Below are 17,113 nucleotides of genomic sequence, written 5' to 3'. Positions count from 1 at the left end.
CAGCAGGTCTGGCAGCGTCTGTGGAGAGAAAACGTTTTGTTAACGTTTTGGGTTCAGTGACCCTTGTACAGAACCTTTTCTATGTTTCTACATTCTTAAGATTTGTTAACGAATAGAATCCTTCTTAGTTTTTATTGAAATAGCTTCTGGTCATATTTAGAATATGTTACTTTTCTTGCATTCGGATTGAGTCATCAAACGGTGCAAATGCTGAATAAGAAAGTGGTTTTTAAAATTGCATTTTTTGTAATGACCAAATTGAACTGTTTTACAACATTCTTATAATTTATGGATAAATTATATTTTTTTGCCAAAATAAAATTCTGAATATTTAATCACTAAACCTTACCTCCTCTGAGCATGTGCAGAACCATGTCTTTCTAAACCAATAGGGAAGCTAAAGAAAACGCTCTCCATAATCTGATTGGATGAATCTTAATTGTCAATCAAACTATCAGAGCTTTTCTGATATTAATACAAGTGTAAAATCATTTATTTTTCACTCCGTCCTCAAATATTTTCTTTGCCAAGACTATAAATAAATCTTTAGGTTCTTCTAGCCCAGTCAATGTTGAAGCTGCTGCTGATTTAAGGGACAATACAAAACAAAAAGAGCAACAATTTGTATTTTTTGTGTCAGTCTGCGACCGTGGGAATAATGCAGCGTTTCCATCCAGACAGCGCTGAGCGGAGGATGAGGAGACCAGCAGAAGGTTGGGAAGAGCAGGCACTGTGTTTGGCAATGGGAATCCAAGAAGGCAGCTCTCCACACCCCCTTCTGCAGCAGAGGACAAGCTGACCCGGAAGAAAAGTAGAGAGAGAGAGTTGATTGTTGAAGGAGATTGCATTCATTCAGAAAGCTCTCGGCTTACCCTGTTTCCAGGTCTTAATATATGTCCCCTCACCACCACCTATAACATCAGCAGAGGGAAGTGAAGTCTACTTGCACCATGCTCGGATGCAAGGTCACCCTGGCGACCTGCGCTTTGAATCAATGGGTACTAGATTTTGAAGGAAATCTGAAAAGAATTCTGAAAAGTAAGTTTTCAAAAATTAATAAGCTCCGTACGCGGCTATGTCGTTATATTGGGACGTATTCTTATGGTTACTTGGGGATTCCTACACCCCACCCATCATTTCTGCCCCCAGGATTAATTATCAAGAACGTGAGAGTTCCATTCTGTGGGAGCTAACAAAGGCAGTGCGTGAATCGCTTGAACTATTCGGCATTTTCTGAACTGCACCATTGTAACCCATATGTCATTTTCATGGCTAATGTTAGTTCTTGCATTTCTGCACAGTTACTCCCCCAGATGCACCCCCAGAGTGAGGAGGAGGTTGGGCAGGGTGCACCCACTGGGCTCAATTACAACCCTTTGTTAATTCTGCCCCGGTGCTGTTTATCATGTGTTCCTGTCGCTCAGCTTTGACTTGCCAGGATTTATGCTGATAATCCGCTGCATTCTCAGCTAGCAACAGCATGTTTTGGTTGCCTAATGCATCCTCCTCACTTTCCTAGCGATACGCTAAAATGTACCAATCACATAATCTCAACAACACTGTAACTTGTGGAAGTGTTGGTGTTGGACTGGGGAGGAAAGTCCAACACCAACACTTCCACAAGTGGCTGTTTTGTGGAATTCCCTCTTCTGAGCCAGAACGGTCTGTGTTGAAATCTCTAACACTGGTGTGTTACTGAAGTGCTGCCTTTCAGATAAGCTGATACAATGAGACCTTGTCTGACTCCTTGGGTTGCACATAAAAGATTTCTTGGCACTGTGTCCAAGATGGGCAGGAGAGTTATCCCTGATGTCATGCCTGATTTTAAAAAAAAACCTTTTAATCAACATCTGTCTGGTCATTATCACTTGTTTGTTTGTGGGAGGTTGCTCGTTGCAAATTTGCTGTTGATTTTTCAAAATTTCAAGTGATTGCACTGTGAATATACTTCATTGGCATTAAATCACATTGCAACAATCTAAGCTCAGCAAGCCACTGGGGATGCAGTGCCATAATGGTCATATCCCTGGACAAGATGTTCAGACCGCCCCACCCCCCCCACCCCCAGATTAATGTTTTGGGGATAGATGTTTCTGGAAAAACTCTATAGATTTGGCAGCATCTGTGCAGAGAGAAAAACAATGTGAGTGTTTTGAGTCCAATAATTTTTTTCCTTTTTGGAGCAGTTTCAAAGTATGGTTATTGGACTTGAGACTTTAACTCTGTTAGTGAGTTTTGAGAAGATTTGTAGCTCAAGTTGAGGCTCTGGATGTAGGTTTGCTCGCTGAGCTGAAAAGTTCATGTTCTGATATTTCGACACCATACGAGGCAACATGTTCAGTGAGCCTCCAGACAAAGCATTGCTGATGATTCCTGCTTTCTATTTATATGTTTGGGTTTCTTTGGGTTAGTAGTGTCAGTTGCTGTTCTTTTTTTCTTAGGGTGGTAAATGGGGTCCAAGTCTGTGTTTGTTGATAGAGTTCCGGTTGGAATGCCATGCTTTTAGGAATTCTCGTGCATGTCTCTGTTTGGCTTGTCCTAGGATGGATGTGTTGTCCCTGTCAAAGTGGTGTCCTTCCTCATCTGTATGTAAGGATACTAGTGCGAGAGGGTCACTAATAACAGAAAGACCCCCTTTCTGTGGGACAACACATCCATCCTAGGACAAGCCAAGCAGAAACACGTACGAGAGTTCCTAGACGCATAGAGTTCCGGCTGGAATGCCATCAACAAACATGTTGACTTGGACCCCATTTACCACTCCCTGAGAAAAAGATCAGGAAATGACATCACCAACCCAAAGAAACCCGAACATAAAAACAAAAAGCAGGAATCATCAGTAATGCTTTGTCCGGAGGCTCACTGAAGATGTTACCTAGTATGGTGACAAAATGTCTGAACATGAACCTTCTAGCTCAGTGAGCAAACCGACATTCAGACTTTATCTCTCTTTTTTTCTCCTCCACAGGTGCTGCCAGATCTGAGTTTCTCCAGCACTTCTTGTTTTTGTTTGACCAGATTGTGGCAGTATTGATGTTCCACAGAAGCATTCTCCCACCAATGGGGAGATGGTCTGGAGAACACTTTCAAAAGCTGATTGGGGACAGACGTTCGCAGGTAAAGTGACGCCTGGAAAATGGGAAGCCTTCAGAAATTGGATAACGAGAGTCCAGAGACAGTATACTCCTGTTAGGCTGAAAGGAAAGGCTGGTAGGTGTAGGGAATGCTGGATGACTAAAGAAATTGAGGGTTTGGTTAAGAAAAAGAAGGAAGCTTATGTCAGGTACAGACAGCAGAGATCGAGTGAATCCTCGAGTATAAAGGAAGTAGGAGTATACTTAAGAGGGAAATCAGGAGGGCAAAAAGGGGACATGCGATAGCTTTGGCAAACAGAATTAAGGAGAATCCAAAGGGCTTTTACAAATATATCAAGGACAAAAGGATAACTCGGGAGAGAATAGGGTCCCTCAAAGATCAGAGTCTAGATTAGAGTGGTGCTGGAAAAGCGCAGCAGGTCAGGAATAGATGATGAAGGGCTTTTGCCCAAAACGTCGATTTTTCCTGCTCCTCAGATGCTGCCTGACCTGCTGTGCTTTTCCAGCACCACTCTAATCTAGACTCTGGTTTCCAGTATCTGTAGTCCTTGTTTTTACCTCTCTCAAAGATCAACAAGGCGGCCTTTGTGTGGAACAGCAGGAGATGGGGGACATACTAAACGAGTAGTTTGCATCAGTGTTCACTGTAGAGAAGGGCATGGGAGGTATAGAATGTAGGGAAATAAATGGTGACATCTTGAAAAATGTCCATGTTACAGAGGAGGAAGTGCTGGATACCTTGAAATGGATAAATCCCCAGGACCTGATCAGGTATACCCTAGAACTCTGTGGGGAGCTAGGGAAGTGATTGCTGGGCCCCTTTCTGAGACATTTGTACCATCAGTAGTCACAGGTCAGGTGCCAGAAGACTGGAGGTTGGCTAACGTGGTGCCACTGTTTAAGAAGGGCAGTAAAGACAAGCCAGGGAACTATAGGCCAGTGAACCTGACGTTGATGGTGGGCAAGTTGTTGGAGGGAATCCTGAGGGACAGGATGTACATGTATTTGGAAAGGCAAGGACTGTTTAGGGACAGTCAACATGGCTTTGTGCGTGGGAAATCATGTTGTGGCTGTACAGGATATTGGTTAGGCCAATTTGGAATATTGCTTGCAATTCTGGTCTCCTTCTTATCGGAAGGATGTTGTGAAACTTGAAAGGGTTCAGAAAAGATTTACAAGGATGTTGCCAGAGTTGGAGGATTTGAGCTATAGGGAGAGGCTGAACAGGCTGGGGCTGTTTTCCCTGGAGCGTCGGAGGCTGAGGGGTGACCTTATAGAGAAATATAAAATCATCAGGGACATGGATAGGATAAATAGACAAAGTCTCTTCCCTGGGTTGGGGGTGTGCAGAACTAGAGGATATAGGTTTAGGGTGAGAGGGTAAAGATATAAGAGACCTAAGGGGCAACTTTTTCTCAGAGGGTGGTATGTGTCTGGAGTGAGCTGACAGAGCAAGTGGTGTAGGCTAGTACGATTGCAACATTTAAAAGGCATCTGGATGGGTATATGAATTGGATGGGTTTGGAGGGATGTGGGCTGGTGCTGGCAGGTGGGACTAGATTGGGTTGGGATATCTGGTTGGCATGGACAGGTTGGTCTGAAGAGTCTGTTTCTGTGCTGGACATCTCTATGATTCTAAATGATTTTGCTGATCAGATCATTACCAGTGAGAAATTTATTCAACGGGGAATGGTAGAGGGTTATACTCTTCTAAATTGGGTGAAAATGTAATGAAGAAAGAGACAAAAGCCAACTATTACAGAATTGTTCGCTTTAATTCTGCCAGTTTTCTCTCTGCATTCTGATTTGTACTTTGAAGTGATGTGGTCAAGACTACAGGGTGGTGACTGTCAATTCACAGCTTGGTGCCAATGGTAGAGTTAAACTAGCTATTGCAATGTTTCCTCAAAATCTATCTCTATCTGATGACTTTCTCTGTGTCTCCCTTCGATATCTTGTTTTAAGGTTGTCAAAATTTAGTAACATTAAATAACCTATGAGCAGGTTACTAGTACATTCTTTGTTTTGAAATATTTTTAAACGTTTACAGGTATTGAAATAGCAAAATCAAAAGGTGCACGATATAGACTTGGACCTGAACTGGAAATTTGGTAAGTAAAAAAGAAATTTCTGCTATTTTTTTTGGTAAACAGTACTTTCAAACCAATGAAGAATTATCAAGTCCAGACCCTGGTCTTGCGTCATGAACACATTGACTAATTTGCACAGCGTGAGCTCCCACACACATTTAATTTGAGAATGATCCTGAAATTGTCAATGGAGAAGGTGCAGTTTTGAGGATCGGTGTTGAAGTGGTAATATCTCTGGATTATTATTCAGAAGCCCAGGCTGAGGTTCAGAACAATACAGAAGGTAGAATTTAAATTTAGTTAATAATATCTGGAATAAAACATAAAGCTACGTGAAGTTTTTCTACATAAAATGTTGTAAAAACCTTGTTGCTTTTTTTGATGTTGGCCTGCATGTGATTCCATAATGTTGACCTTTTCCTGCCCTTTGAAATGGTCAAACAAACCATCTTAGTTCAAGGACAGTTCAGGATAGGAAACAAATACTGTCATTGTCATTGACTCCCACATCCCGTGAAAGACAAGGAAAAAACGCATCGTGTTGATTCATTTTCCTTGCTTCACGTTTGAAATGAAGATTCAGAGTTGGTAATGTTTGTAGAGAATTTGCTTGTGAAATGTGTAAGTCACTTTGACAGCAGAATGCTCTATGGGGCGACCCTTTGGTCTTATGTAATGGTCCCAGCATTTTTGGACAAGTTAGATCCCAGAGTAAAACCTGGAATGAGAGACCATAAGTTTTAATTTTTGAAGTTTGATATTGTGGTCACTGAACATATTCACACGGGACTGCCAAGTTCTTGAACAAAAGGTCACAAGTTTATTACGCTAAAGAAAAACAATCTGTGACAGTTTAAAAATATATACATATATCCAAAAAAAAAAACCAAGAAAATGATACTTCAACAAATTCCCAGCAATATCCTTTACAGACACTCCGTTCTGGTGAAGTATCACTCCCATTTAAACTTTTTAAAAATTTGTTACTGAACTGACCTGTTTTCAGGTTTGATTGCTTTGAGACTTCTTTCCTCTTAGTCATAGAGATGTACCCAGCATGGAAACAGACCCTTCGGTCCAACCTGTCCATGCCGACCAGATATCCCAACCCAATCTAGTCCTACCTGCCAGCACCCGGCCCATATCCCTCCAAACCCTTCCTTCCTATTAATATGCCTCTTAAATGTTGCAATTGTACCAGCCTCCGTCACTTCCTCTGGCAGCTCTTTCCATACACATACCACCTACTGTGTGAAAACGATGCCCCTTGGATCTCTTTTATATCTTTCCCCTCTCATCCTAAACTTATGCTCTCTAGTTCTGGACTCTCCGACCCCAGGAAAAAGACTGTCTATTTACCCTATCATGCCCCTCATAATTTTGTAAACCTCTATAAGGTCACCCCTCAGTCTCTGACACTCCAGGTCCTATAGTACAGAGACAGGCCCTTTAACCCAAACTGGCCATTACCCTGCACTTGGCCAATATCCTTGTGAACATTTCCTATAAATGTATTTGTCCTTGCTTCCTACCATCGAGCCAATTGTGTATCCAATTTGCCTGCTTCCCCTGGATTCCATGTGATCTAACCTTCCAGAGCAGCCTACCATGTGGAACCTTATCAAAGGGCTTATTGAAATCCATATAGACTACATCTACTGCCCTGCCCTTGTCAACCTTCCTGGTCACTTCTTCAAAGAACTCTAACAAATTTGTGAGGCATGATCTCCCATGCACAAAGCCATGCTGACTATTCTTAATCAAACCCTGTTTTTCCAAGTTCATGATTTTGAGGTATCGGTGTTGGACTGGGGTGTACAAGGTTACAAATCACAACAGCAGATTATAGTCCAATGGGTTTGTTTGGATGCATTAGCTTTCAGAATGCTGCTCCTTCATCAGGTAGTTGTGTAATATTTCCAAATGCATATATATCTTATTCCTCAGAATCTTCACAAGTAACTTACCCACCACAAATGTTAAGCTTACTGGTCTATAGTCTTTCTTTGCAGTCTTCTTGAATAAGGGCACAACGTTTGCCACCCTCCAGTCTTCCAGGACCTCAACTGTGGCTAACGACGATGCAAAAATATCAGCCATGGCTCCCGGAATTTCTTCCTGAGCCTCTTGCAGTGTTCTCTGATATATGTGGTCAGGACCTGGAGGTTTATCCACCGTCATACATTCTAATACATCCAACACCACCTCTACTGTGATATGGACTGTCCCCAAGATCTCACCGCTAGCTTCCCCAAGTTCCCAAGTCTTCATCTTTTTCTCTGTTCTGACGAACTACTCTGCTTTTCCATTCTGACAGTTTTTCTGAAAACTACTATGTAAACTTAGACTTTATAAAGCAAACCCTCTTTCTGTGGTGAACAGTTCTCCTGGAATAGAACCTGATTCCAATCTGAACTCAAATCGCAAGTTGTTCCAGTATGATTTTGCTCTGAAAAAATTTCAACTTTTCAAATACATTGTCAGTTAAAATCACCAGTATCCTGCTAGACTCGTAACTGAAGTCAAATGCTTCCTTGGAAATGATGTACCAGACCACTGTTCCTAATGACTTTTCTCCATTTTAAACAAAAACTCCTCTTTGAATTGAAACATCACCATCGTGAATTTAAATCCCAATTCCCAAAATTTATATTCCCCCTTAACACTGTGGTCTCCCACTGCAGACACTTATTCAAAAAAGTTTGAGGTTCCTTCGTAAAGCAAGGAAGTTAGTCCTGCAGTGAAAGGAGTTCCAGGATATTGGCCCAGTGACTGAGGGAATGGTCTGCAAATAGGAATGCCAAGTGATTTTTTTTTTGTTTTCAAGATACTTTGTTTATTTGCCAATTTGACTGAAATTCTTTTCCCTTCGTTGCTTTTGACTGTGGCTAGCTGGCCACAATTGATCGAAAGACTGCCTTTTCCCTTTTCCTGCGGATTGTTAATAACTTTCCTTAAAGCTGTGATGGTCCAACACACTAGGACTTAAGGCCACTAACGTACACAGACCAGGGTTGAAGCTCCCTTTAAACCCCATTGATCTTGTAGATCCCTAGTAGAAACAAAACACTGAGGGCATAGGTTTAGGGTGAGAGGGGAAAGATATAAAAGGGACCTAAGGGGCAACTTTTTCACGCAGACAGTGGTGCATGTATAGAATGAACCGCTAGAGGAAGTGGTGGAGGCTGGTACAATTACAACATTTAAAAGGCTTCTGGATGGGTACATGAATAGTTAGAATTTAGAGGGATATGGGCCAAATGCTGGCAAATGAGACCAGATGTATTTGGGACATCTGGTCAGCATGGGTGAGTTGGACTGAGGGTCTGTTTCTGTGCGGTATAACTTTCTGACAAACATGTTTGCAGAAGCTGGCTTCCTGCTGAGGGGGGGTTTGGATAGTCAGCCTCTTGTTGTCTCTTCCCTTGTACGTTTCCCATTTGAAGTTTTCCTGATTCTATACAGCCGTAATGTTCCAGAATGTTGTTGAATTTCAATCTGCAGTCATCTTGACAGTATTAGTCCTCTTTATTAAATACCATATGTTGGACACAGTTTAAGATGACCATGGGTGATCTGGGATTATGACAGTGATCCCAAATGTTGCTGGTTTCTTTGGTGGGGAAAAGCCTCTTAAGCCATGTTGAACAGTTTCGAAAGTACTTATCTTTTTCAAGAATGAATCACGTGTTTTTTTTTGAAGATCCCACCAGTTTTTCATGTGTTGTTTCAGAATTTAAAAACTCTTCAGTGGGAAATATTTCCCCTTTGGTTATTTCTCTGCCAATTGTTTTAAACCTGTACGCCAATCCACTGAAAGGGTAAATCTACTTACTGTAGTTTCTTCAACCCCTCTATAAAACTGAAGTCCTTAATCCTTGGCGTCATCTTATTAAACATCTTTTCTAAGATTGTAACATCTATCTTAAAATGATTTACAATTGTTTATAGTACTCCAGCTGAGGTTCAACCAGTGATTTTCAGACTTCTTCATGGGATCCCTATGGCGTGGAAGCAGGCCATTTGGTTGATTGAGATCACACTGATCCTCTGAAGAGCATCCCATCCAGATCCACTCTGTAACCCAGCATTTCTAAGGCTAACCCACCTAGCCTGCACATCCCTGAACACTGGCCAATTTTCCTTGGCCAATCCACCTAACCTGCACATCTTTGGTCTGTAGGAGGAAACCCACACAGACACAGGGAAAACATCTGTGTGGAGTTTGCGCAGTCGCCTGTGGGCAGAATCCAACCTGGGTCCCTGGTGCTGTGAGGCAACAGTGATAACCACTGAGCCACTGTGCTGCCCATAGAATCATAGAATCTCCTACAGTGTGCAAGTAGGCCATTCAGCCAATTGAGTCCACTGACCCTCTGAAGAGTAGCTCACCGGACCCACCCTCCATCCTATCCCCACAACCCTGCTTCGTACATAGAATATTACAGCGCAGAACAGGCCCTTTGGCCCTCAATGTATCCACAGGTCAGTGCAACAAATTTGAAGCCTACTTATCCTACACTATTCCATTTTCATCCATATGTTTATCCAATGACCATTTAAATGCCCTTACGGCTGGTGAGTCTACTACTGTTGCAGGCAGTGTTCCATGCCTCTACTATTCTCAGTAAAGAAAGAACTTCTGACATCTGTCCTATTTCTATCATCCCTCAATTTATCCCTTGTGCTAGCCATCACTGTCCGAGGAAAAATACTTTCACTGCCCACCCTGTCCATCCCTCTGATTATCTATATGTCTCCATTAAGTCACCTCTCAGCCTTCACTCGCATGAAAAACAGCCTCATGGGTGGCATGATGGCAGTGGTTAGCACTGCTGCCTCACAGCGCCAGAGACCCAGGTTCAATTCTTGCCTCAGGCAACTGTCTGTGTGGAGTTTGCACATTCTCCCCATGTCTGCGTGGGGGTTCTCAGGTTTCCTCCCACTGTCCACAAATGTGCAGGTTAGGTGAGATCCCCCCCATGTTAAATTGCCCGTAGTGTTAGATGAAAGGGTAAATGTAGGGGAATGGGTCTGGGTGGGTTGCTCTTCGGAGAGTCAGTGTGGACTTGTTGGGCTGAAGGGCCTGTTTCCACACTGTAAGTAATCTCATCAAGTCCCTCAGCCTTTCCTCTTAAGACCTTCCCTCCCATACCAGACAACATCCAAGTAAATCTCCTCTGAATCCTTTCCAATGCTTCCACATCCTTCCTGTAATGCGATGACCGGATTTACACACAATACTCCAAGTGCGGCCGCACCAGAGTTTTGTACAGCTGCAGCATAGCTTCATCGCTCCAAAACTCAATCCCTGTATGAATAAAATCTAACAAACCATATGCTTTCTTATCAACCCGGGTGGCAACTTTCGAGGATCTATGTACGTGGATACAGAGATCTCTCTGCTCATTTACACTACCAAGAATCTTATCATTAGCCCAGTACTCTGCATTCCTGTTACTCCTTCCAAAGTGAATTACCTCACACTTTTCCACATTAAACTCCATTTGCCACCTCTCAGCCCAGCTCTGCATCTTATCCAGGACCCTCTGTAACCTGTAACATCCTTCAGCACTATCCAGGTCATTTGTAAAAATGACAAACAGCAGTGGACCCAAAACAGATCCTTGCGGTACACCAATGGTAACTGAACTCCAGGATGAACATTTCCCATCAACCACCACCCTCTGTCTTTTTTCAGCTAGCCAATTTCTGATCCAAACAGCTAATTGCTCCTCAGTCCCATGCTTCCGTATTTTCCGAAATAGCCTACCATGGGTGGGGATAGAGTAGCATAGAGTAAATGACCTGGGAGTTGCAGTGGGAGAGAGACTCCCTGAAATTCTTGTAGAGAGAGGAGGAAAACTTCTTCAAGGCAGGCATCACTGCCCTCCTCTCTCTACAAGAATCTCAGGGAGTCTCTCTCCCACTGCAACTCCCAGGTCATTTACTCTATGCTACTCTATCCCCACCCCCACCCTCCTCTAGCTTATCTCTCCACGCTTCAGGCTCTCTGCCTTTATTCCTGATGAAGAGCTTTTGCCCGAAACGTCGATTTCGAAGCTCCTTGGATGCTGCCTGAATTGCTGTGCTCTTCCAGCACCACTCCTCCAGAAATCTGCCAATATTCTCCTCACTATATTTATTATGTTGGAAAACTTTTTGTATTATCCTGAAATTGTACCCCTTGTATGCAAATCCAGGCCATTCATATAGAAAGTGAAAAACAGTGTCTTAACATTGATTAATTGGGGGACCACATCGAATAACACTTATCAGGAAAACATCTTCACCCTAATAGTCTTGAATTAACTGCACTGAGGCCAGTGTCCTATCACCCTTTATTTGCATATGCATAGCCCATGGGCTCTGACCAGCAGCTCAGAATCAGTCCCTAGAATGAGAAGATTCTGAATTCCCAAGATTTATTTTTGCCGTAGTAGATGCAGGCCCAGGCTGCAGCGAGGCACCAGCAGCAGTGATGGCAGTAGCTGCTTGTGCACTCAGTATCGCCCAGTAAAAGAAAAAGAGAAACCCAAAAACAAACAACAAAAAAGAAATCCGAAGTCCCAGTGTCTCTTCACTCAGAACTATCCCCTGGTTATTTTTTTTTGTGGGGACCACATTCTATTTTAAACTATTTACACAATAACTCTATAACTGTCAAAGTATAATGGTAAAATCAGAATGTTGTACATCTCTAGAAACATTTAAAAGACAAGGTTTAAGGAAAACAATTATTCAATTTGATATTACTTAATAATGAAACTGTACGGCTGGAGAATTACACTTATTGACTTAGTGCTTTAAATTGAGATTACAAATTTAAAGCAATTTCCTTGCTTATCCCCTGGTTATATCTGTCAGCCACGGCTCCCTGATTGACTCAGATTCTTGCTTGGCTTAACAACCCCAATGAGATCCACCTGGCCCTCATTCTAATCACTACAGTGTCCCTCCAATCCTGCAGGCACTTAAACCTCCAGGTGTCCCTTTTTAACTATTTATTTCTACTCTCTCTAAATAAGTGTCTTGCGTATTACTTCAACAAATTCCTTTTGAAAATCTGATGTACACTGCATGACATTTGTCAAGTCATTCTTTTACTTCCACAAAGAAAGAAATGATGGATTTGCCTTTAAATAACTGCTGCCTCTCCCAAGTTAACACTCTCTCATTTCCAAGTGACCATTCATTTTGTCTTTAAAAGTTGGCTTCTGTTAGTTATCTCCTTGAGATTGTGGTTTCAGGTAAGTCTGATAACGTTTTGACCAAGTGTCCGATTATAAAGTGGGATTTAATACTTTAAACAACAACCTTTTTTAAGGAGCAAATTACTGTTGATACTGGAATCTCTACTGAAAACAAAAAAATGCTGGAGCTCACAGCAGGTCAGGCTGCTGCCATGGATTCTGTCTGATCTGCTGCGATCCCCAGCATTTTTTGTTGTCAACCATCTTAAGACAATGGAGAGTTTTGTTTCCTTAATGCTTTGTATCAGCATACAGATTGAACTTCCGATGTATACAGTAATCGGAGCAAAATTGACAACAGCAATCATGTCTCTTCTCTGAAAATGTTGACTCTTTTGATCAATTTTCAAGAAAACTACATGATGTTGCTCTTTGATTCTCTTACTACTTTCAGTAACATCACTTTTTGTACCTTATCCTCCCCTCTCCAGTGGCTATGGCTGTGCTGATCACTATTTGGAACCCGATACAGTACTTCACTCATTTCAAGTATTGGCAGAACTGCTGGTCTCTCCGGTCACTGAAGATATAATGTGCGATGTAGGAATGTGAGTGTGTTTTAGTGCTGATTACTGAGATAATTTCAATTGCTTAATATTAGAGCTGAGGTTTTGCAGTCATGACTTGAAGAATTGTCATTTGATGATTAATTTAGCTGAGACATAGTAGTTTCCCTCTGTTATTTTTGCACATGTTAACCCATTTAGAATTTAACAAATGTTATAGAAATTTTTAAAAAGTAGAATGAAATACATATAGAAGCATAGGAGGTCTCTCTCAGAATAGTGATTCTAACCTCTGCCCTGGCCAGTCTGGCAGAGCTGTTTGAACAGGGAATGATCATGATTGATGTTATCAAAACGATTTGGAAGACTTCATTAACTAGTTTGCTACATTTAGATTTGTGTGGCACCCCTTGACTCTTCCCTCCATGGTGAAATTACTTTAGTTCTGATTGCAAGGCTGTGAAGAAATTGAGCAACGTTTTTGACTGAGTGGAGACTGAAAAGTCATGTTGGTGCCATTCAGGTTTTCTGCTTGGAAATCTCTTGCCTGTGACATCCCTGTAGTTCTCACAGTACCTTCAACTCTCAGAATACCCAGGACCAAGGGATTACAGAGTGAGTAGCAATGCTGAGTTTAGGTTAATGACAGAAGCATCAACCCAAGAGGCTGGTTTTCAGGAGGCTTTGGAGAGATGGATAGAAAGCCAAGAGTCTCGAATTCCAGAGAGTGGGGTTTGAGGGGGTTAAGGGTTGTGATGCCAGTGAAAGAACAGGAGGGCTATGGACCAGAACGTGTAGCTTGAGGTTGTCTATAGTTTGATTACATAGCCATCTATATCTATGGTTTGGAGCACAGGGTGGAGGTGGCGGAGACCCAAAGTGATAGGTGGAGAAAGCTAGCAAAGTTTGGATTGGCAATAACAAAAATGCGAATGGAAGTCATAAATGAAGATAGGTAGGCAATGAGTCAGTGCACATCGAGGTTCAGCTGAACAGTGAACAGGATGCTGAGAGATGGCTGGGAACTGGATCTAATATCAGGCAGGTAGGGAGATTTAATTCCATACTTCCACTGGCAGGTGAAACTAGGACAAGAGAGAATAGCCAAAAAGTGTGGTGCTGAAAGGGCAGCCGGTCAGGCAGCATCCAAGGAGCAGCAGAGTTGACATTTTGAGCATAAGCTCTTATCAGGAATGAGGGGATGGCTCTAGGAGGCTGAGATAAGTCGGGGGGGGTGGCGGGTGGTGGAGCTGAAGGGGAAGGTAGCAGGGAATACAATAGACAGGTGAGGGTGGAGGTGAAAGTGATAGGTTGGAGAGGAGGCTGGAGTGGATAGGTGGGAAGGAAGATGGACAGTTCAAGAGAGTGGTGCCCAGTTGGAAGGTTTGATCTCTGATAAGGTGGGGGAGGGGAAATGAGGAAACTGGTGCAATCCAAGGGATCAATGATTCTGATCTCCAGCAGATGCAGTCCTCACTTTCTCCAAGAGGACATATTGTCAAAATTAGAGGGGGCAAATTTAGGACTGAATTGAGAAGGAATTTCTTCACCCACAGGGTTGTAAATATATTGGAATTCCCTGTCTGGTGAAGTAATTGATGTTACATCAGATATGTTTTTGAACAATAAAGGAATTTAAAGGTTACAGTGAGAGGGTGGGTAAGTGGAGCTAAGTCCATAAAAAGATCAGCCCTGACCTTATTGAATGGTGGGACAGGCTTGAAGGGCCAGACGGTGACTCCTGCTCCTAGTTCTCATGTACTTTATTTTAGCAGTGATTTAAAGTGGGGGATTTTCCACCAAACAGTGAAGGTGCACATTTTTTATGCAGCATACTGACAGTGGGATGATGTTTTGGTGTGTTAATCTGTGCTGAAGGAACTGTGTGTTTTAGCGATGAGGTAACCAGACTTGCCTGGATTGGCGGTTTTCTGTTCCATAGCAGCTGCAGCAGCAAAGCTAAGTTGATTGAGAATGATGCTCATTAGTCAAGTCATGTAAAGACTATCACCGACATGAATCATGATCATCAGAACAGAGAGATGATGGTGTAGTGGTGATATCATTGAATTAGTAATTCCGAAGCCCAAATAATGCTTTCAGGATATAGTTCAAATCTCACCACTCCGTTGGTGGAATTTCAATTCAAAATAAATTTTAACTTAACCCTAATCCTATTGAAAGCTGGGCTCAGTAATGGTGACCATGAAACTATTGTCCAATTGTTGAGAAATACCTCCTCAGTCACTAATGTAAGGAAGGTTGGTGTCCAGACCTTGTCAGATGTACCGATCTTTATATTGTTGAGGCTAAACGCCAGCTCACGGACACCACCTCCTACTGCCCCCTTGACCATGACCCCACCTCCCACCACCAAACCATCATTTCCCCCCCCCCCCGCCCCCAGACCATCGATAACCTCATCACCTCAGGGGATCTCCCATCCACCACCTCCAACCACAGTCACACGACCCTGCACCACCCGTTTCTACCTCCTGCCCAAAATCCACAAACCTGACTGCCCCAGCCGACCCATTGTCTCAGCCTGCTCCTGCCCCACCGAACTCCTCTCTGCATACCTTAGTCCCCCTTAGTCCAAGAAATCCCCACCTATGTTCGGGATACCACCCACGCCCTCCACCTCCTGCATGATTTTCGCTTCCCTGGCCCCCAACGCCTTATCTTCACCATGGACATCCAGTCCCTATACACCACCATCCCCCATCACGAAGGCCTCAAAGCCCTCCGCTTCTTCCTTTCCCGCCGAACCAACCAGTACCCTTCCACTGACGCCCTCCTTCGACTGACCTGAACTGGTCCTCACTCTGAACAACTTCTCTTTCCAATCCTCCCACTTCCTCCAAACCAAAGGAGTAGCCATGGACACCCGCATGGGCCCCAGCTATGCCTGCCTCTTCATAGGATATGTGGAACAGTCCATCTTTCGCAGCTACACTGGCACCACCCCCCGCTACATCGATGACTGTATCGGCGCTACCTCGTGCTCCCATGAGGAGGTTGAACAAAGTTTGTGCGAAGATTTGTAGCTCAGGTGCTCGTTGTTGTGGTTCTGTTCGCCGAGCTGGAAGTTTTTGTTGCAAACGTTTCGTCCCCTGGCTGGGCGACATCATCAGTGTTTGGGAGCCTCCTGCGAAGCGCTTCTTTGATGTTTCCTCCGGTATTTATAGTGGCCTGTCCCTGCCGCTTCCGGTTGTCAGTTTCAGCTGTCCGCTGTAGTGGTTGGTATATTGGTCCAGGTCGATGTGTTTGTTGATGGAGTTTGTGGATGAATGCCATGCCTCTAGGAATTCCCTGGCTGTTCTGTCTGGCTTGCCCTATGATAGTAGTGTTGTCCCAGTCGAATTCATGTTGCTTGTCGTCTGCGTGTGTGGCTACTAAGGATAGCTGGTCGTGTCGTTTTGTGGCTAGTATGCGGATAGTTAGCTGTCTTCCTGTTTATCCTATATAGTGTTTTGTGCAGTCCTTGCATGGTTGAACAGTTCATCCACTTTACTAACACCTTCCACCCTGACCTCCAATTTACCTGAACCATCTCAGACTCCTCCCTCCCCTTCCTAGACCTCTCCATTTCTATCTCGGACGACCGACTCAACACGGACGTTTACTATAAACCGACTGACTCCCACAGCTACCTAGACTACACCTCCTCCCACCCTGCCCCCTGTAAAAATGCCATCCCATATTCCCAATTCCTTCGCTTTCGCCGCATCTGCTCCCAGGAGGACCAATTCCAATACCGTACAACCCAGATGGCCTCCTTCTTCAAAGACCGCAATTTCCCCCCAGACGTGGTTGACGATGCTCTCCACCGCATCTCCTCCACTTCCCGCCCCTCCGCCCTTGAACCCGGCCCCTCCAATCGCCACCAGGACAGAACCCCACTGGTCCACACCTTCTACCCCACCAACCTCCAGATACATTGTATCATCCTTTGTCATTTCCGCCACCACCAAGGATATATTTCCCTCCCCACCCCTATCAGCGTTCCGGAAAGACCACTCCCTCCGCGACTCCCTCGGCAGATGCACACCCCCTATCAACCCAACCTCCACTCCTGGCATCTTCCCCTGCAACCGCAAGAAATGCAAAACTTGTGCCCACACCTCCCCCCTCACTTCCCTCCAAGGCCCCAAGGGATCCTTCCATAT

At 43.7% G+C, this 17,113-nt stretch overlaps 1 protein-coding gene across 4 annotated transcripts in view; it reads left to right on the top strand.

Moving 5' to 3' along the window:
• The first annotated feature begins 523 nt into the window (after positions 1 to 523).
• Positions 524 to 17,113, top strand: part of nadsyn1 (NAD synthetase 1) — a 95,596-nt gene continuing 79,006 nt past the window's right edge. For 2 of the 4 annotated variants that reach the window (XM_043705356.2, XM_087996255.1), the window contains exons 1-3: positions 524 to 1,038; positions 5,146 to 5,206; positions 12,870 to 12,986. In XM_043705356.2, the coding sequence (XP_043561291.2) occupies positions 951 to 1,038; positions 5,146 to 5,206; positions 12,870 to 12,986 (266 nt within the window). In that variant the 5' untranslated portion in view covers positions 524 to 950. Of the gene's footprint in view, positions 1,039 to 2,996; positions 3,118 to 5,145; positions 5,207 to 12,869; positions 12,987 to 17,113 lie in introns of those variants that run through there. The other 2 variants (XM_043705355.2, XM_087996254.1) reach the window with 2 other exon arrangements.

The sequence above is a fragment of the Chiloscyllium plagiosum genome, unplaced genomic scaffold, assembly GCF_037043375.1.
Source record: "Chiloscyllium plagiosum isolate Xiang-an unplaced genomic scaffold, Cpla_swu_hap1 HiC_scaffold_18, whole genome shotgun sequence".
Classification (NCBI taxonomy): Eukaryota; Metazoa; Chordata; class Chondrichthyes; order Orectolobiformes; family Hemiscylliidae; genus Chiloscyllium; species Chiloscyllium plagiosum.
The sequence above is the reverse complement of the archived record's forward strand: the minus strand, read 5'-3'. Positions and strand labels throughout refer to the sequence as shown.